This window comes from Pelmatolapia mariae, linkage group LG22 (genome assembly GCF_036321145.2).
Source record: "Pelmatolapia mariae isolate MD_Pm_ZW linkage group LG22, Pm_UMD_F_2, whole genome shotgun sequence".
NCBI lineage: Eukaryota > Metazoa > Chordata > Actinopteri > Cichliformes > Cichlidae > Pelmatolapia > Pelmatolapia mariae.
In genome coordinates, this window is record NC_086245.2 from 33,795,095 (window position 1) to 33,809,456 (window position 14,362).

General features: G+C 39.8%; 1 protein-coding gene and 1 long non-coding RNA gene across 2 annotated transcripts in view; one reads left to right on the forward strand and one right to left on the reverse strand.

Annotated features, from left to right (window-relative positions):
* The window catches only part of thsd7aa (thrombospondin, type I, domain containing 7Aa), a 162,845-nt gene that overhangs the window by 105,592 nt on the left and 42,891 nt on the right, over positions 1–14,362 (reverse strand). Inside the window, exons 2-3 of the mRNA XM_065471423.1 lie at positions 2,616–3,741; positions 322–570 (exon numbers count right to left, since the gene is read on the reverse strand). Coding sequence (XP_065327495.1) covers positions 322–570; positions 2,616–3,741 — 1,375 coding nt within the window. The remainder of the gene's footprint in view (positions 1–321; positions 571–2,615; positions 3,742–14,362) is intronic.
* LOC135933305 (uncharacterized) lies at positions 8,051–9,440 on the forward strand. The gene is made up of 2 exons (XR_010573720.1): positions 8,051–8,125; positions 8,722–9,440. It is a non-coding gene; the product is annotated as an uncharacterized LOC135933305 (long non-coding RNA).

A 14,362-nucleotide genomic window follows, 5' to 3' on the forward strand; every position in this document is an offset into this window, starting at 1 on the left:
CAGCGCAGTGTAAACTTGTAATTCTAATCTTTCTCATTTAAAGACAGATTTTGTTTTTCTGAGTCAGTATGCAGAAAGTGTTTTCTTTCAGCAATAACACAGAAAAAAAAAAGAATTGAGTTTTGTGTTTTGAAGCCTGAGATGGACGAAACCGTTACTCTGCCCTGTACCACCCCAGAAAAAGAGGTGAGAAAGACGTGAGGTACAACCTGGCCTTGTTCTCTGTCTACCACAGGGAGGTATGGTCTATAAGTTCACAATAACGAGTCATTTTCTGCTGCTTTAAGAAAATTGTACATTAAGTTAAGCACATGTACTTACGTAATGCAGGGTGGTACCACGTCACTCTGGGGGGTGCATGGCTCCTTCTCCTCCAACTCTGGACAATCTATTCCTCCACCCACAGGGAACTGGGTCACTTTTCTAGTGCGAGTCCACACCGCCTTGGGACTGGTGGGGTCATAGCACTCCTTGGTGCAAGCAGACCATTTGGACCATTCAGTCACATCACAGTCTTTGGTTATCACACAAGCCTGGAAGGTCACTGGCAAAGTCTCCTGAGAGCATAGGCTGTACAACATGAAAATAAAGACAGCAATGTACTCGATGTAACCACTTAAAAATGTAATAAAACATGTTTAGAACTGTGCAAAAGTCACAATCGATCCACATTTTTTATATTTTGTAGGAAAAACAGAAATACTGTATATACTGTAACTGATATAATATAACAGTCATTAAAAAGAACAGGCTGTATGACGAGCTAAAATTTGGTTTGATGTAAAGAAAGAATATTTGAATGCTTTATAATTATGCAATATTTTATCTGTGTGCAAAATGACTGCACCGAAAGCACAACATTTAGGTATGACAGATGTATCACTGAAACATCACTGATCATATTTATAGTATAAACACAATATCCTAGGGTTCACAGAAAGCTGGCAGATAAAGAAAAGGAGAAAAGAGGAAGTCAGTGCGAATCAGAATCAGAACTCCGAGCTGCATTTCAGTGGTCATTTCTGTTGTTACCGTTCGTTCACTCTAAGGCTTTTCTCTGTCTGAGTCAGCTAATGTGATAATCGGCATACTGAAGTTCCAAAAATCCAAGTCATTTATTTGTATTTTCTGTGGCTGCTTCCACAGGTCGTGGCTTTGTTGGAAGACAGGGCTGCTTTAAAATTGCTGTTGTTGTTTTTATCACTGCGTTTGCTTTAACTTTTTCAAAAGAAAATTATTTGGGATAATGATGTGATGCTTCTCTCTTTTTTCAGCTTCTCTAACACTTCCATTTTTCTTCTTCTCTGGATGTTTTAGATTTTAACACACACACATTCTTTGCTTTTCTGTGTTAGGTTAATTGTTTTATTTTACTCTCATTTTGCCTCAATTGACCTGCAAGCCTCTGCACCATGTTTTGATTATGACCATATGAGGCTTTACATGTTAAATGGCCTGTTTCTTATTATGGTTTATATGGCTCATGTGTAAAGTGTAAAGTTACTGGACAGGTGATAAAAAAAAACTGAGAATCTTATTGTTATTTTACTAAAAGTAATGAGCCAAATGTAAATGCAATGGAAAACCTGAAGTTTTTTTATTCTACTTATGAATTATTTTTGGCATACACAGAAACAATAGTTTGGATCTGAAATCTAAAATTTTATAGGAGTTTACTTCTGCCAAAGTTAACACTGTATATATCCCCCAGTCCTCTAGCCTGTGGTTAGATGCTCAAAGCTAAAATTATGTTTGCCACACTGACTGACATTGAGTATTTTAAACCCTGGGCTTACTAGCCTTTTTAATTATTTACTGTATAGTTTAAGTTAAAAACAACAAACAAACAAATCAGCAACTGTATTTTGGAAAATGTGGCAGTTATTGGGTGGCTCATACGTTTAATACCACTTAGTTTAATTCAGAGTTAACGTTCTCAAATACCAAAACATCAGCACTGACCTAACCTATCCAGGCAGCTACAAACTAACCAGTTGTGTGTCCTACTTAACTTTTATGATCTTTAAGTTGCTTAAACACTGACAGCAACAACTTTGTCAGCTGTGTCTCTGATATCCCTGCAGGCCAGCTAGTGAATCAGGTTGTGGTTTATGGTGTGCTATAACCACGTCAGCCTATTCCTGCCTCAGCTTTTGATGGATGCAAGGCAAGTTATGTTTTTAAAAGAAAAAATGAATGAATACAAAAACAGTGATTGAGCTTGGAAGCTGTGTATATTAATTATGTTACATTTTCATGAATTAAAACTGACAGTAATCTTGTTAATGGGGGCATGATAAAATATTTATAAAACACATTTTTGGGTGATTTTTCATCTTTATTAAAAAAATGAAATTATCATTGACTTTAATTTAAAAACAGTAATGAATAGAATAACAATTGTCAACTCTAAGACAAACTCAGAGATCAGATCTCAAAGATTTAACTATAGCTCTCAGTCTGTAACTGATTTAAAAAAAAAGAAGACAAGCTAACATGCTGACAAAGAAAATTATATCAATACTCTATGAAGGATAGAACCGTGACAATGGTAGAAAATCTGTGGTGACACAGATAATAGTTTATTTTCTTTATTATATTTCAGTCATGGTTACCTGAGAGCTTCGACAGCACCGCTCTTATGCACACAGGTCACTTCTCTGGTCTGAAAACCGATTTGTAGGTCCCAGAACTTTCCTCCCGGGCGGTTCTGACGATTCTTGTTCCTCTTCTTTTTGATGAGTTCTCTGGTCTCAGGATCTTTTGCTTTGCCCCTCTCCCTTAACCTCTCTTGGACTTTCTCTCTTAATTTCTCTCTTTTTTCTTTGTTTTTCGCTTTTTTCTGTCGCTTCGGCCGATCAGCCAGTCGCGATGGCCTGTCTGATTTCCTATTCCTGTTTCCCCTGCCCAGTTTTCTTTTGGATTTAAGTGGATTTTCGCCCTCTTTGGGCTGTTTGTCTCCTTCTTTTGATTGTTTTTCACCCTCTCTGGTCTGTTTGCCATCTCCTCTGGGTGGTTTTTCACCCTCTTTGGTGAGTTTGTCTCCCTCATTAGAAAGTTTATCACTTTCCCGGGGTTGTTTTTCACTCTCTCTTGGTGGTTTGTCTGCCTGTCTGGTTTGCCTTGGCAGTGGAACAGTGCATGGGCCCCAGGGACCCACCCTGAGACTGTAAAGGCTCTCTTCTCCCTGACAGGGACCTAGCTGGCATGTCTGAAATTCAGTCAGATTTGGGCAGGCTGCCCCACCAAACAATGGTGGAGCCAGAACAAAGCGAATGCGGTTCTGTAACCCTATCCCGCAGGTTTTAGAACAGGGAGTCCATGGGCTAAACTCAGACACCACACAGTCCTGAGGACATGGGATGAGACAGGCCTGCTCTAGTCGTGGTTTGGGCTCAAAGTATTCACAGATTGCATCTTCTGCAGGCTCCCCCTTTGCTTTTTGAACACAGCCCACCTCACGGGTCTGAATTCCTTCCTCTCCCTGAGTGCATGTAGTAGGACGCTGCACCCTTGCACTGCGCATCACTGGGACACACTGGTTCCAGGCACCCAGCTGCCAGTCATATAGCTCTTTGTGCCAGTCACACACCCTGAAGCAGCTCTGCTGGTTGTCTGGTCGTTCTGCTTGGTCACAGTTGGTATGCAGGGTGGTCCAACCTTCAGAATGAGCACACCATACCGCTCTACTCTGGCTGCCTCCAGGACCACATTCACTTCCCATACAACGACCCCATGGACCTGTGAAATGTACAAAAACAGAGAGGTCGGAGAAGAATCAGATGAGCGGTCATGCTTTTTGCAAAGGGAAAGTCACAGTTTTCATTAGTCATGTATCTTAATACATTTAGTTTCATATTTTAACCTTGTTTTTCTTGTTCTAACACTATACTAATCATTTTAATAAGTTAGGTCTGAGCAACAACTGTATAAAAATGCACAACATGGCTCCATTTCTTCTCACCGTATAAAAGTGAAGCCAAAATTTTCCAGTTATAGGGGCTACCATGTCACATTTTTGAAGCGAGATACTGCCACCCACACACCCACTGGATGTGATCACACAAACGTCCCCCTGCACTTTTTACACAGCTTCGCTGCTCTGTTTTGTTTTTTTTTAACGATCTCTGCTGATGGTTTTACTGTGTCTAATGGTTTGTTAAACTAAGGTAAATACAACAAAATAAAATGATACGATAAAAACTGGTATTTTGTAAATATAACAATAAACGTGAATTAACTGTGTAATTGTGTAACTTTATTAGTAGTGTCCTCCTGAAATGCGCCTGTCATGTATTGATATATGACTATGTCTTAAGGTGATAACCTTTGAACCGGATGTTGTTGTCCCCGTTAGGTGGCTAGTTGTCCGAGGGTGACAACTAGCCACCTAACGGGGCGTTAGGTGGCTAGTTGTCAGATGGACAGTGTTCAATAAAGCCAGATAAAGACCGTGCTTTATGTCCTGATTTAATTCAGAGTGCTTTGCCTAATTTAGTAATAAGGTGGGCACACAACAATGGCGACGAGGATGACACAAACAAGGATTTGTTTTTGTGAGAAGTAGACCCAGCGGCGGCGCGGTGTTAGCGAAAACTTGTGGGCTAACATGGAAAAGTCAGGTATTCAACCGTTCGCCTGCTACACTGATCCAGCTACGCTCGGACCGAGATGGACGCGGTGGTTAACATCCTTCGAGTTGTTTGCTGATGGGAAAGGTCTTATTTTAACGGATGATGCTACGGACGCGATCAGACAGCGGAGACGCGCTCTTCTACTGCTCTTGGCCGGACAGGACGTGCAGGACGTCTTCTCCACTCTACCACAGACGGGAGAGGCAACGGATTACACTGATGCGGTGACTGCGCTCAACACTTATTTTGTTCCTCAAGTGAATGCAGCATACGCATGCCAAACTCTCCACAAATTGTCCCAAACACCAGGTGAGACTGTGCAACAATTTTGTACACGTTTGAGGCGAGCTGCAAAAGACTGTGACTTTCAAGTTGACAATGATAACCAGATAAGGGACGCTATCCTGAGTAAATGCACTTCTGAATATGTACGGAGAAAGCTGCTTGAGGAGGGTCCAGGCTTAACCCTAACTCGCACGTTGGAGGTGGCTTCACACTGTGAACGCGTGGAGGAGCAGATGGCGGCGATGAGCATCGCCGGGGAAAAGAAAGGAGAGGACACGGTCAGCCGGATTTTTACAGCAAAGAAAGAGAAGAACAACAGACCAAAGGGAAAAATGAAAGATGATAATAAAACAGACAGACAGTGTTACAGGTGTGGTTATACTGACCACATGGGCAAAGATCCCAAATGCCCAGCACGAGGACAAACATGTCACAAGTGCAATGGTAAGGACCACTTTTCAAAAATGTGTCGTACAAAAAGACAAAAGAAACAAAATGTGAATGCTGTTGAACAAGATGATTATGCATTTACTGTAAATGATGATAATGTACCTGAGAAACTTACCTTTTCTGTTGGGGGAATAGAGTTGAAAATGTTAGTTGACTCTGGAGCTACAAGTAATGTGATGGGAGAAAACATATGGGAAAAGCTAAAAGCTAAAAAGATAAAATGTCACTCCTATGTACCCAAAGAGCAGAGGAATTTATATGCATATTCCTCAGCACAGGCACTCACGGTTAAAGGTGCATTCAGATGTGAAATCAAGATTGGTGACAGGGCTGGAGATGCTGAATTTATTGTGATTAGAGGTAATGGTGAACCACTCCTGGGGAAAAAGACTGCTATAAAGTTAGGAGTGTTGAAAATAGGTGAAAATGTGGCGGCTGTCACAGATTTAAAGCACACTCTTAAAGAAAAGTATCCAAAAGTGTTCAAAGGAGTAGGAAAGCTAAACACCAAACAGATCAGCCTGTACATTGATCCAAATGTGAAACCAGTAGCACAGCCACTGAGGCGCATACCTTATCATTTGAGGGATGCAGTGGAGAAAAAGATCAATGAACTAATCGACATGGACATCATAGAACGCGTAGAAAGACCTACACCTTGGGTAAATCCTGTAGTGGTGCTCCCAAAGAAATGTGACAAAGATCAGAATGTGCTTAGACATGAGAAAAGCAAATGAGGCAATAATCAGGGAAAGATACCCCATACCCACTGTGGATGAAATCTTGCAAGGACTAAACGGCTCTGCAATCTTCACCAAACTCGATCTCAAGTGGGGATACCATCAGCTAGAGCTTACCCCAGAGTCAAGAGAGATAACTACATTTGCAGTGCATAACGGAGTGTACCGATACAAAAGGCTAATATTTGGAGTCTCATCAGCTAGTGAGCAATATCAGCATGAGATCGCCAATGCACTAGCTGGCATTGAAGGAGTTGAGAACATTTCAGATGATGTAATCATACATGCACCAGACCAGGAAACCCATGATAAGCGCCTGCATGCTGTGATGAAGAGACTCTCTGACTGTGGCCTGACACTAAACGCAGAGAAGTGTCAGTTCAACATGGACAGACTTGTGTTCATAGGAATACTGCTGACGCAGAAAGGCATCGGCCCAACTGAAGAAAGAGTGAGAGCTGTGGTGGAAGCCCGAGAACCGAAGAATGCTACTGAGGTGAGAAGCTTTCTCGGACTGGTAGGCTTCAGTAGCAGGTTCATACCACAGTTTGCTACACTCTCTGAACCGCTTAGACGTTTAACTCGAAAAGAAACTATGTTTACATTCGGGCCAGAACAAAAGCAAGCGTTTGAAAGACTAAAGACTGAGTTAGCCAGAGCAGGTACCCTAGCATATTTTGACAAAGAAGCCCCAACCAGAGTCATAGCAGATGCAAGCCCTGTAGGCTTGGGCGCAGTGCTAATACAAATACAGAACGGAGAAGAGGTACCAGTGTGCTACGTGAGTCGGAGTTTAACAGACTGTGAGCGAAGATATCCTCAAACAGAAAGAGAAGCCCTAGCACTGGTATGGGCATGTGAGAGACTACATCCATATGGGTATGGCAGGAAGTTTGACCTCATCACAGACCACAAGCCATTAGAGGTCATATACAGCCAGAGATCTAAACCTTGTGCACGCATAGAAAGATGGGTTCTCAGACTGCAACCATATGACTTTAAAGTAGTGCACATTGCGGGAAAACAAAACATTGCGGATTCACTGTCAAGACTGCTCTCTGACACCACGTCAAAAGAGGTACACAAGCATGAATCTGAAGAATATGTGAGATTTGTCGCAGTTAATGCTACTCCAAAAGCACTCACAACAAGAGAGGTTGAAGAAGCCTCTGCTACAGACTCAGAATTAACAGAAGTGCGAAAAGCTATTGAAAATGGACACTTTGAAAAATGCAAAGCATATGCACCCATTGCAAATGAACTGTGTGTCATTGGCTACATAGTTTTGCGGGGAACCCACATTGTATTGCCAGAAAACCTCAGAGCTCAAGCACTGTCACTAGCTCATGAAGGACATTTAGGAATTGTTGGAACCAAACAACACCTCAGAACAAAAGTTTGGTGGCCAGGGATGGACAAAGCTGCAGAAAAATTTTGTAAAGCTTGTCACGGATGTCAAATAGTAGCCAGACCAGATCCACCTGAACCACTGAGAAACACACTTTTACCGGATGGCCCATGGCGAGATGTCGCGGTAGACTTACTGGGACCGCTACCTATGGGCAGAAATCTGTGCCATCAGAAACTGAATTTGAATAAGTTAAATTTGAATTTGAATTGTAACTTGAATAAAAGCTTTTGAAAACTGAATTTGAATTAGTCTAATTTGAAATTGAATTTATGGTTTGAAAATGATCATCACTAAATTGAAATTGAATTTTATATATTGAAAATGAATTCATTTGCTTTGAAACTGCATTTTATCCTTTAAAAATTCAGCTCTCAAATAATTTCACTTTCACTCTCACCATTCAGTTTCAGTTCTACAATTCAATTTCAGTTCCAAAATTCAGTTTTTTGGAACTTACTTCCGGTTCCGGTTCAAGCGCAGATTAATAGAACTACGTTTTACCAGCGGGCCGAAAGTGTTACTGACGGGAATCTACAGCATCTTGAGCTCAATTAAGACTTCAGAAGTCATTCGTCATGTCGAATGACCAGCGGATAAACTCTCAGGTTGGTAATAAATGTATTACATGTATAAGAACAAGCGTCATGTTAACAATTGATAGCCGTACACTAACTTTTATGCTTATTGTAGCTGTTAGCTAAAAAAGCTAATTTAGCCTAGTTTGCCCTGGATTTAGCTTTGACAAACAAATATGATCGACTGTTTCTAGTAGAAATCCAAAGTTGTCATCTTGTACCCTGTCAGAGCCCTGTATGCTTGCAGAGACCCCTACAGTAGGGAAACATGCAAAACAGTGTCCAAACCTTTGTATTTTAGCTTTACTTATATCTTACACAGCATCCCAACTCTTTAGCTAACTTAATAACTTTAGCTAAAGTGAATAGTTAGTCTAATTCATTAGTGCAGCATTACTGGACCACCTGTTTGAAGTGATATAATATGATATACAACTATCACTGAAGCAGCAAACTTTGTAAATAAACAACACTTCTCATTCTCTAAACGTTTGGCCACAGCTGTAGATTATACTATCAGTGCTTTTTCACTCTTGACAATAATTACATTTCTAAATTCTCTTTGTGCATTTACAGGTAAACAATATCTAATATTTTATCTAAATGACTGCTTTGTCTTTGAAAAGGTGAAGAGCCTGAGGCCGGTGACAGTCCAGTTCTACTCCAAGTACATCCTTACGGTGGCTCACAGGACAAGGCCACATTCCTGTCCTGCCAGAAGAGAAGAGAAACTTCAGAGTCTTCATGCAGTTCAACCACACCTGTCATATGGAATATGACAGGGGTCTCAAACTCCAGTCCTCGAGGGATGCATGCAACTTTTCCATGTGTCCCTGGTGCAACACACCTGAATACAATTAGTAGGTCATTAGCAAGAGTATAGAACTTGACTGCATGCTGAGGTGGCAACCCCTAACCCTACCTACTCAAGTAAATTTAAGTAAATGTATGTATTTGGAAACATATACTTCTAAAATACTTTTATTGCACCATGTTCATTCACTCATGAGCTGCTGTAACGTGAATCAAATGGCTGAATTGCCAACTCAGCATGCATTCAAGTTCTATACTCTTGCTAATGACCTACTAGGTGTGTTGCAACAGGGACACATGGAAAAGTTGCAGGACAGCGGCCCTCGAGGACTGGAGTTTGAGACCCCTGCCATATGGTGTTCATGCAGTTTTCTACCCCACAGTTACAGCATGTCTGACTGCCTGTTCAGCATATGCAAAAATATATGAGTTTAAGCATGTGATGACAAAGGCCTTCCATTATGGTGTTTGTCATCACATGTCACAGACATCTGGATGATCATTTGGAATAAACAAAAAACTTGTTACTTCATCTTTTATCTTTATTATTATTATTATTGTTCTTATTTTACATTTTTCATTGTTAGGCATTAGGTTTATTTATAGTAGTCCTTTCCAACTTCTTTCCCTCTTCCATGTTACTGTGTCAGCATCTGTTTGGGGTTGGGAGTGGAACAGAAAGTAAGGAAATCCAAAGTGCCATTAAAACCAGGAGAGGTTCTTATATTTCAGAAGAAGGGATTAATTCAAAAGAAATGACCTCAATGCCATATTTTATTTAGGAACCCTAGAGAGCACTTTGCAAAATAACACATTCTTATAATTTCACCCTCAGATGAGCCAAGCTACGACTGTCAGGGAAGGTGATGTAGGTACAGAGCATGTGAGAGTGGTTAAGTTGATGTCTCTTGTCTAGATGAAGGCACAAGCGGGATCAATGGCAATGCGTAGAGATTCAGTATCTTCAGTCTTCAGTGGACACTCCATTTCTGGCACAAAACACCTGTAAAAGATGATCGATTTAGGAGGTGACCTGACAACTTCAGCCTGTCAAACATAGCAATGGAGCAGTATGTTTTTAAAAAAAAAAAAAAAAACTAAGCATGCACTCAGTACCCTAAGAATTATTATGGTAGTTAAACACAGTGATAGTCACATATCATATCACTTCAAACGGAGGTGATCCAGTAATGCTGCACTAATGAATTAGACTAACTATTCACTTTAGCTAAAGTTATTAAGTTAGCTAAAGAGTTGGGATGCTGTGTAAGACATAAATAAAGCTAAAATACAAAGGTTTGGACACAGTTTTGCCTGTTTCCCTACTGTAGGGGTCTCTGCAAGCATACAGGGCTCTGACAGGGTACAAGATGACAACTTTGGATTTCTACTAGAAACAGTCGATCATATTTGTTTGTCAAAGCTAAATCCAGGGCAAACTAGGCTAAATTAGCGTTTTTAGCTAACAGCTACAATAAGCATAAAAGTTTCTGTACAGCTATCAATTGTTAACATGACGCTTGTTCTTATACATGTAATACATTTATTACCAACCTGAGAGTTTATCCGCTGGTCATTCGACATGACGAATGACTTCTGAAGTCTTAATTGAGCTCAAGATGCTGTAGATTCCCGTCAGTAACACTTTCGGCCCGCTGGTAAAACGTAGTTCTATTAATCTGCGCTCGTTTACTCTTGAACCGGATCCGGAAGTAAGTTCCAAAAAACTGAATTTTGGAACTGAAATTGAATTGTAGAACTGAAACTGAATGGTGAGAGTGAAAGTGAAATTATTCGAGAGCTGAATTTTTAAAGGATAAAATGCAGTTTCAAAGCAAATGAATTCATTTTCAATATATAAAATTCAATTTCAATTTAGTGATGATCATTTTCAAACCATAAATTCAATTTCAAATTAGACTAATTCAAATTCAGTTTTCAAAAGCATTTATTCAAGTTACAATTCAAATTCAAATTTAACTTATTCAAATTCAGTTTCTGATGGCACAGATTTCTGCCCATAGCTACCTTCGAACCACTCAATACTTGTACTGGTAGATTACTACAGCCGATACTATGAGTATGATGTAATGTCATCTACAACTGCTGAAAAAGTCATTGACTCTATTGACTGTACATTTAGCAGACATGGGCTACCAGTTACCATCAAATCTGATAACGGCCCACAGTTCAAATCTGAGTTGTTCAGAGAATATTGTGAAACTAATGGAATCAAACATATAAGAACTACACCAAAATGGGCTCAAGCAAATGGAGAAGTGGAACGTCAAAATGCATCGTTAATGAAAAGAATCAGGATCGCACAAGCCGAAGGACTTGACTGGAAGCGAGAGCTAAGAAAATATGTAACAGTGTATCGCAGCATTGAACATCCAACCACGGGCAAAAGTCCAGCAGAACTCCTGTTCAACCGCAAAATGAGAGGAAAATTACCGAACATCAGTGAGGCGAAAACAACAGAGTTGGACGTGCGTGACAGAGACGCTGAACAGAAAGGAAAATCAAAGATTTCTGCTGATGAACGACGGGGAGCTGAGTATTCAAAAGTTGACACGGGAGACACAGTGCTGGTTCAACAAGACAAAGTGGACAAGTTTACAACACCATTCAATGCAACACCACACAAAGTTGTAAGCAGAACTGGAAACCAAGTCATTATTGAATCACCAACAGGAGCTCGCTATCACCGGAATACAACACGTGAAGAAATACGAGACGAACGAGACCAGAAAAGGACACTACGAACAAAACACTATACCTGAAAGGGAGGAAGATGAAACACCCACAAAGACTGACACCTTCACTCCAACACCACAAGAGGGCTCCCATGGGCCAGAGAGATCAAGTAGATCACAGAGGGCTAAAAAGATACCTGAGAGGTTTCGTGATTTTGTGGTGAAATAAACTATAATATGTTAAGGTGAAGAGGTAACTTAAAATGGGCAAGTTTCAAGTTGTAAGTTCATATGTGTATGTGTACATGTATATATTGGAAGGAAAAGGGGTACGTGTGGTGAGACAGTTAGAAAATATAATTGTTAGAAAGTAAGACAAGAAAGAATGTTTAATGTTGAAAAAAAAAAAGACATCAAAGTTATTAAGACTAAAGTTTGAATCTAAGGAAAAGGGGGATGTCATGTATTGATATATGGCTATGTCTTAAGGTGATGACCTTTGAACCGGATGTTGTTGTCCGAGGGCGGCCCCGTTAGGTGGCTAGTTGTCAGATGGACAGTGTTCAATAAAGCCAGATAAAGACCGCGCTTTATGTCCTGATTTAATTCAGAGTGCTTTGCCTAATTTAGTAATAAGGTGGGAACACAACAGCGCCAACAACATTGAGAGTAACATCCTCCTCTCTGCCCCGTAATGCTCTCTGGTCACTATGGTAACGCGTGAATATTTCTTTTAAAATAAGACACACAACTGCAACACGGGAAAGACCCAGGGAAACCGAGTTAATGATAAAACCCCCCGAAAACCATCAATTTCACACCCGAGTCTCAACTCTCACGGCCCGGTACCAAACGACCCGTGGCCCGGGGGTTGGGGACCGCTGCTCTATACAACATGTAGCATCATTCTGAATTCCTATTGTTAATGCGTTAGCTAGGTTAGCCGCTAGCATACACACTATGTTATAGTGTTGTTGTTAGCTATCCTACACACCTGTGTTGCTGTCAATAATGAAATAATTTGTCACTCCTTAGTTTTTGTTACCGTCATTTTAAACAGAGAGGGAGGCCTTTGACATTCAACTAAAAACAACTAAAACATTCAACATTCAGCTAAAAACTTTCAACTGCATGTTAAATTTAAAAACACAGCAGTTGAAGTTTTTCTAGAGGTTTAATTTGTTATTTTTATTTAACAACAATACTATCATCAGCTACATTTACTTTGGGGGGAAACAACAAGCTGGATTCATGGGTCCAGAAGAGAGACTTCTTTTTCTTTCATCATAGCTGTCCTGTGCCAGATGTTCTGTTGCATATGTTCACCAAGGCATACGTTCTTTCAGAAATATCAGGAGGACTGAAGTTTATCGCAGGGATCAAGCAGAACTCTTATTTTCACCATCAGCTTCCTTCTGAGGAAGCTGATGGTGTATATATCATATATATATATATCATATATATGGTCCTCTTCAGACCATATATATGATATATATATCCCTCTCTGGTGAAATGATTCTTGATTAATTCATGATAAATAACATACACTATTAACAAAATACAGTGTGAAGGAATTCCAGATTAAATGTTTTAGCCCAGTGAAGACTTTTGACCTTCCATCGGGTATTTGCTGTCAGAGAAAATATCATGTACTCTGTACGCAGCTTCATGCATTCAGCGTTAAAAACAGACACTTTGCAAGTCTGAAATCAGCAGCTTCCAAACACCAAACTGATGTACTGTTTATTCTCCTCAGTGTAAAGAGCAGCATGGAAGTGGATAATAATCTATATAATGATAACAGGTACATGGATGTTTAATCCCTTTGACTTTTTGTCTTTAACTTTCTAATAAACTAATTTCAGTTTACAGTGGCAGTAGATATTCTGGTAGCTTAGCCTGTGTACTTTGTTCATCAGCTAATTTTGGAGTTTTTACTCCCATATTCACTTAGTGTATTTAGCTTTAAGAGTGAACATACATACATATGACATCTTGAGCACAGTGTTACTATAGCAAGAAGCACAGTTAGACCCCAAAAATATTTTGCTGTGATTACTTTGCAACAACTACTCTCTGAAAAAGATAATATATATTTTTTATTTTTCTATTGAATAGATTATAAAGAATAGATAAACATAAAACCAAGAACTTGTCAAAATCTTGACATTTCACGGTCAGCCTTTCATAACCCTTTCCAGTAGAGGTGATTCAATTCCAGTCCTTAAGAGCTGACTGTAAAAACGCCCATCAAAATAACATTCATTATCAATGTTAGCATTATGGAGAACCACATTAGCAATCTAAAAGCTAAGTGCTCTCTGGTAAAATAATAATGCATTGACAAATACACACTCTTCTAATTGTTCTTTTTCAGTACTGCGATTCCACTTCCACTGGATTTACTGTGAGAACTAAATTATAGGTCCACACAAACATCAACTTTAAGGACAATAGCCTGTTAGTAGCACAGCAGAGGAGCTGAAGGTTCAGTTATTACATAAAAACATGTTTAAGCCAGGAATGGTGTAATCTTGTGTATCATTAGCTGTGTGTGATGTTACATTATCTGTAAGACTAGACTTCTCACATACACTAATTAGAATTCTAGAAGTCATAACACAGATACTGGGAAAAGTAATAAGAGTTATAAAAAGTAGACATGCATCCTCAAACACATACCACTTGTTCGCCCTCATTAGTTTATCTTCGAGACACCACTTTGATACCATAATTGAGGTGACAAAGTTTTTGACAA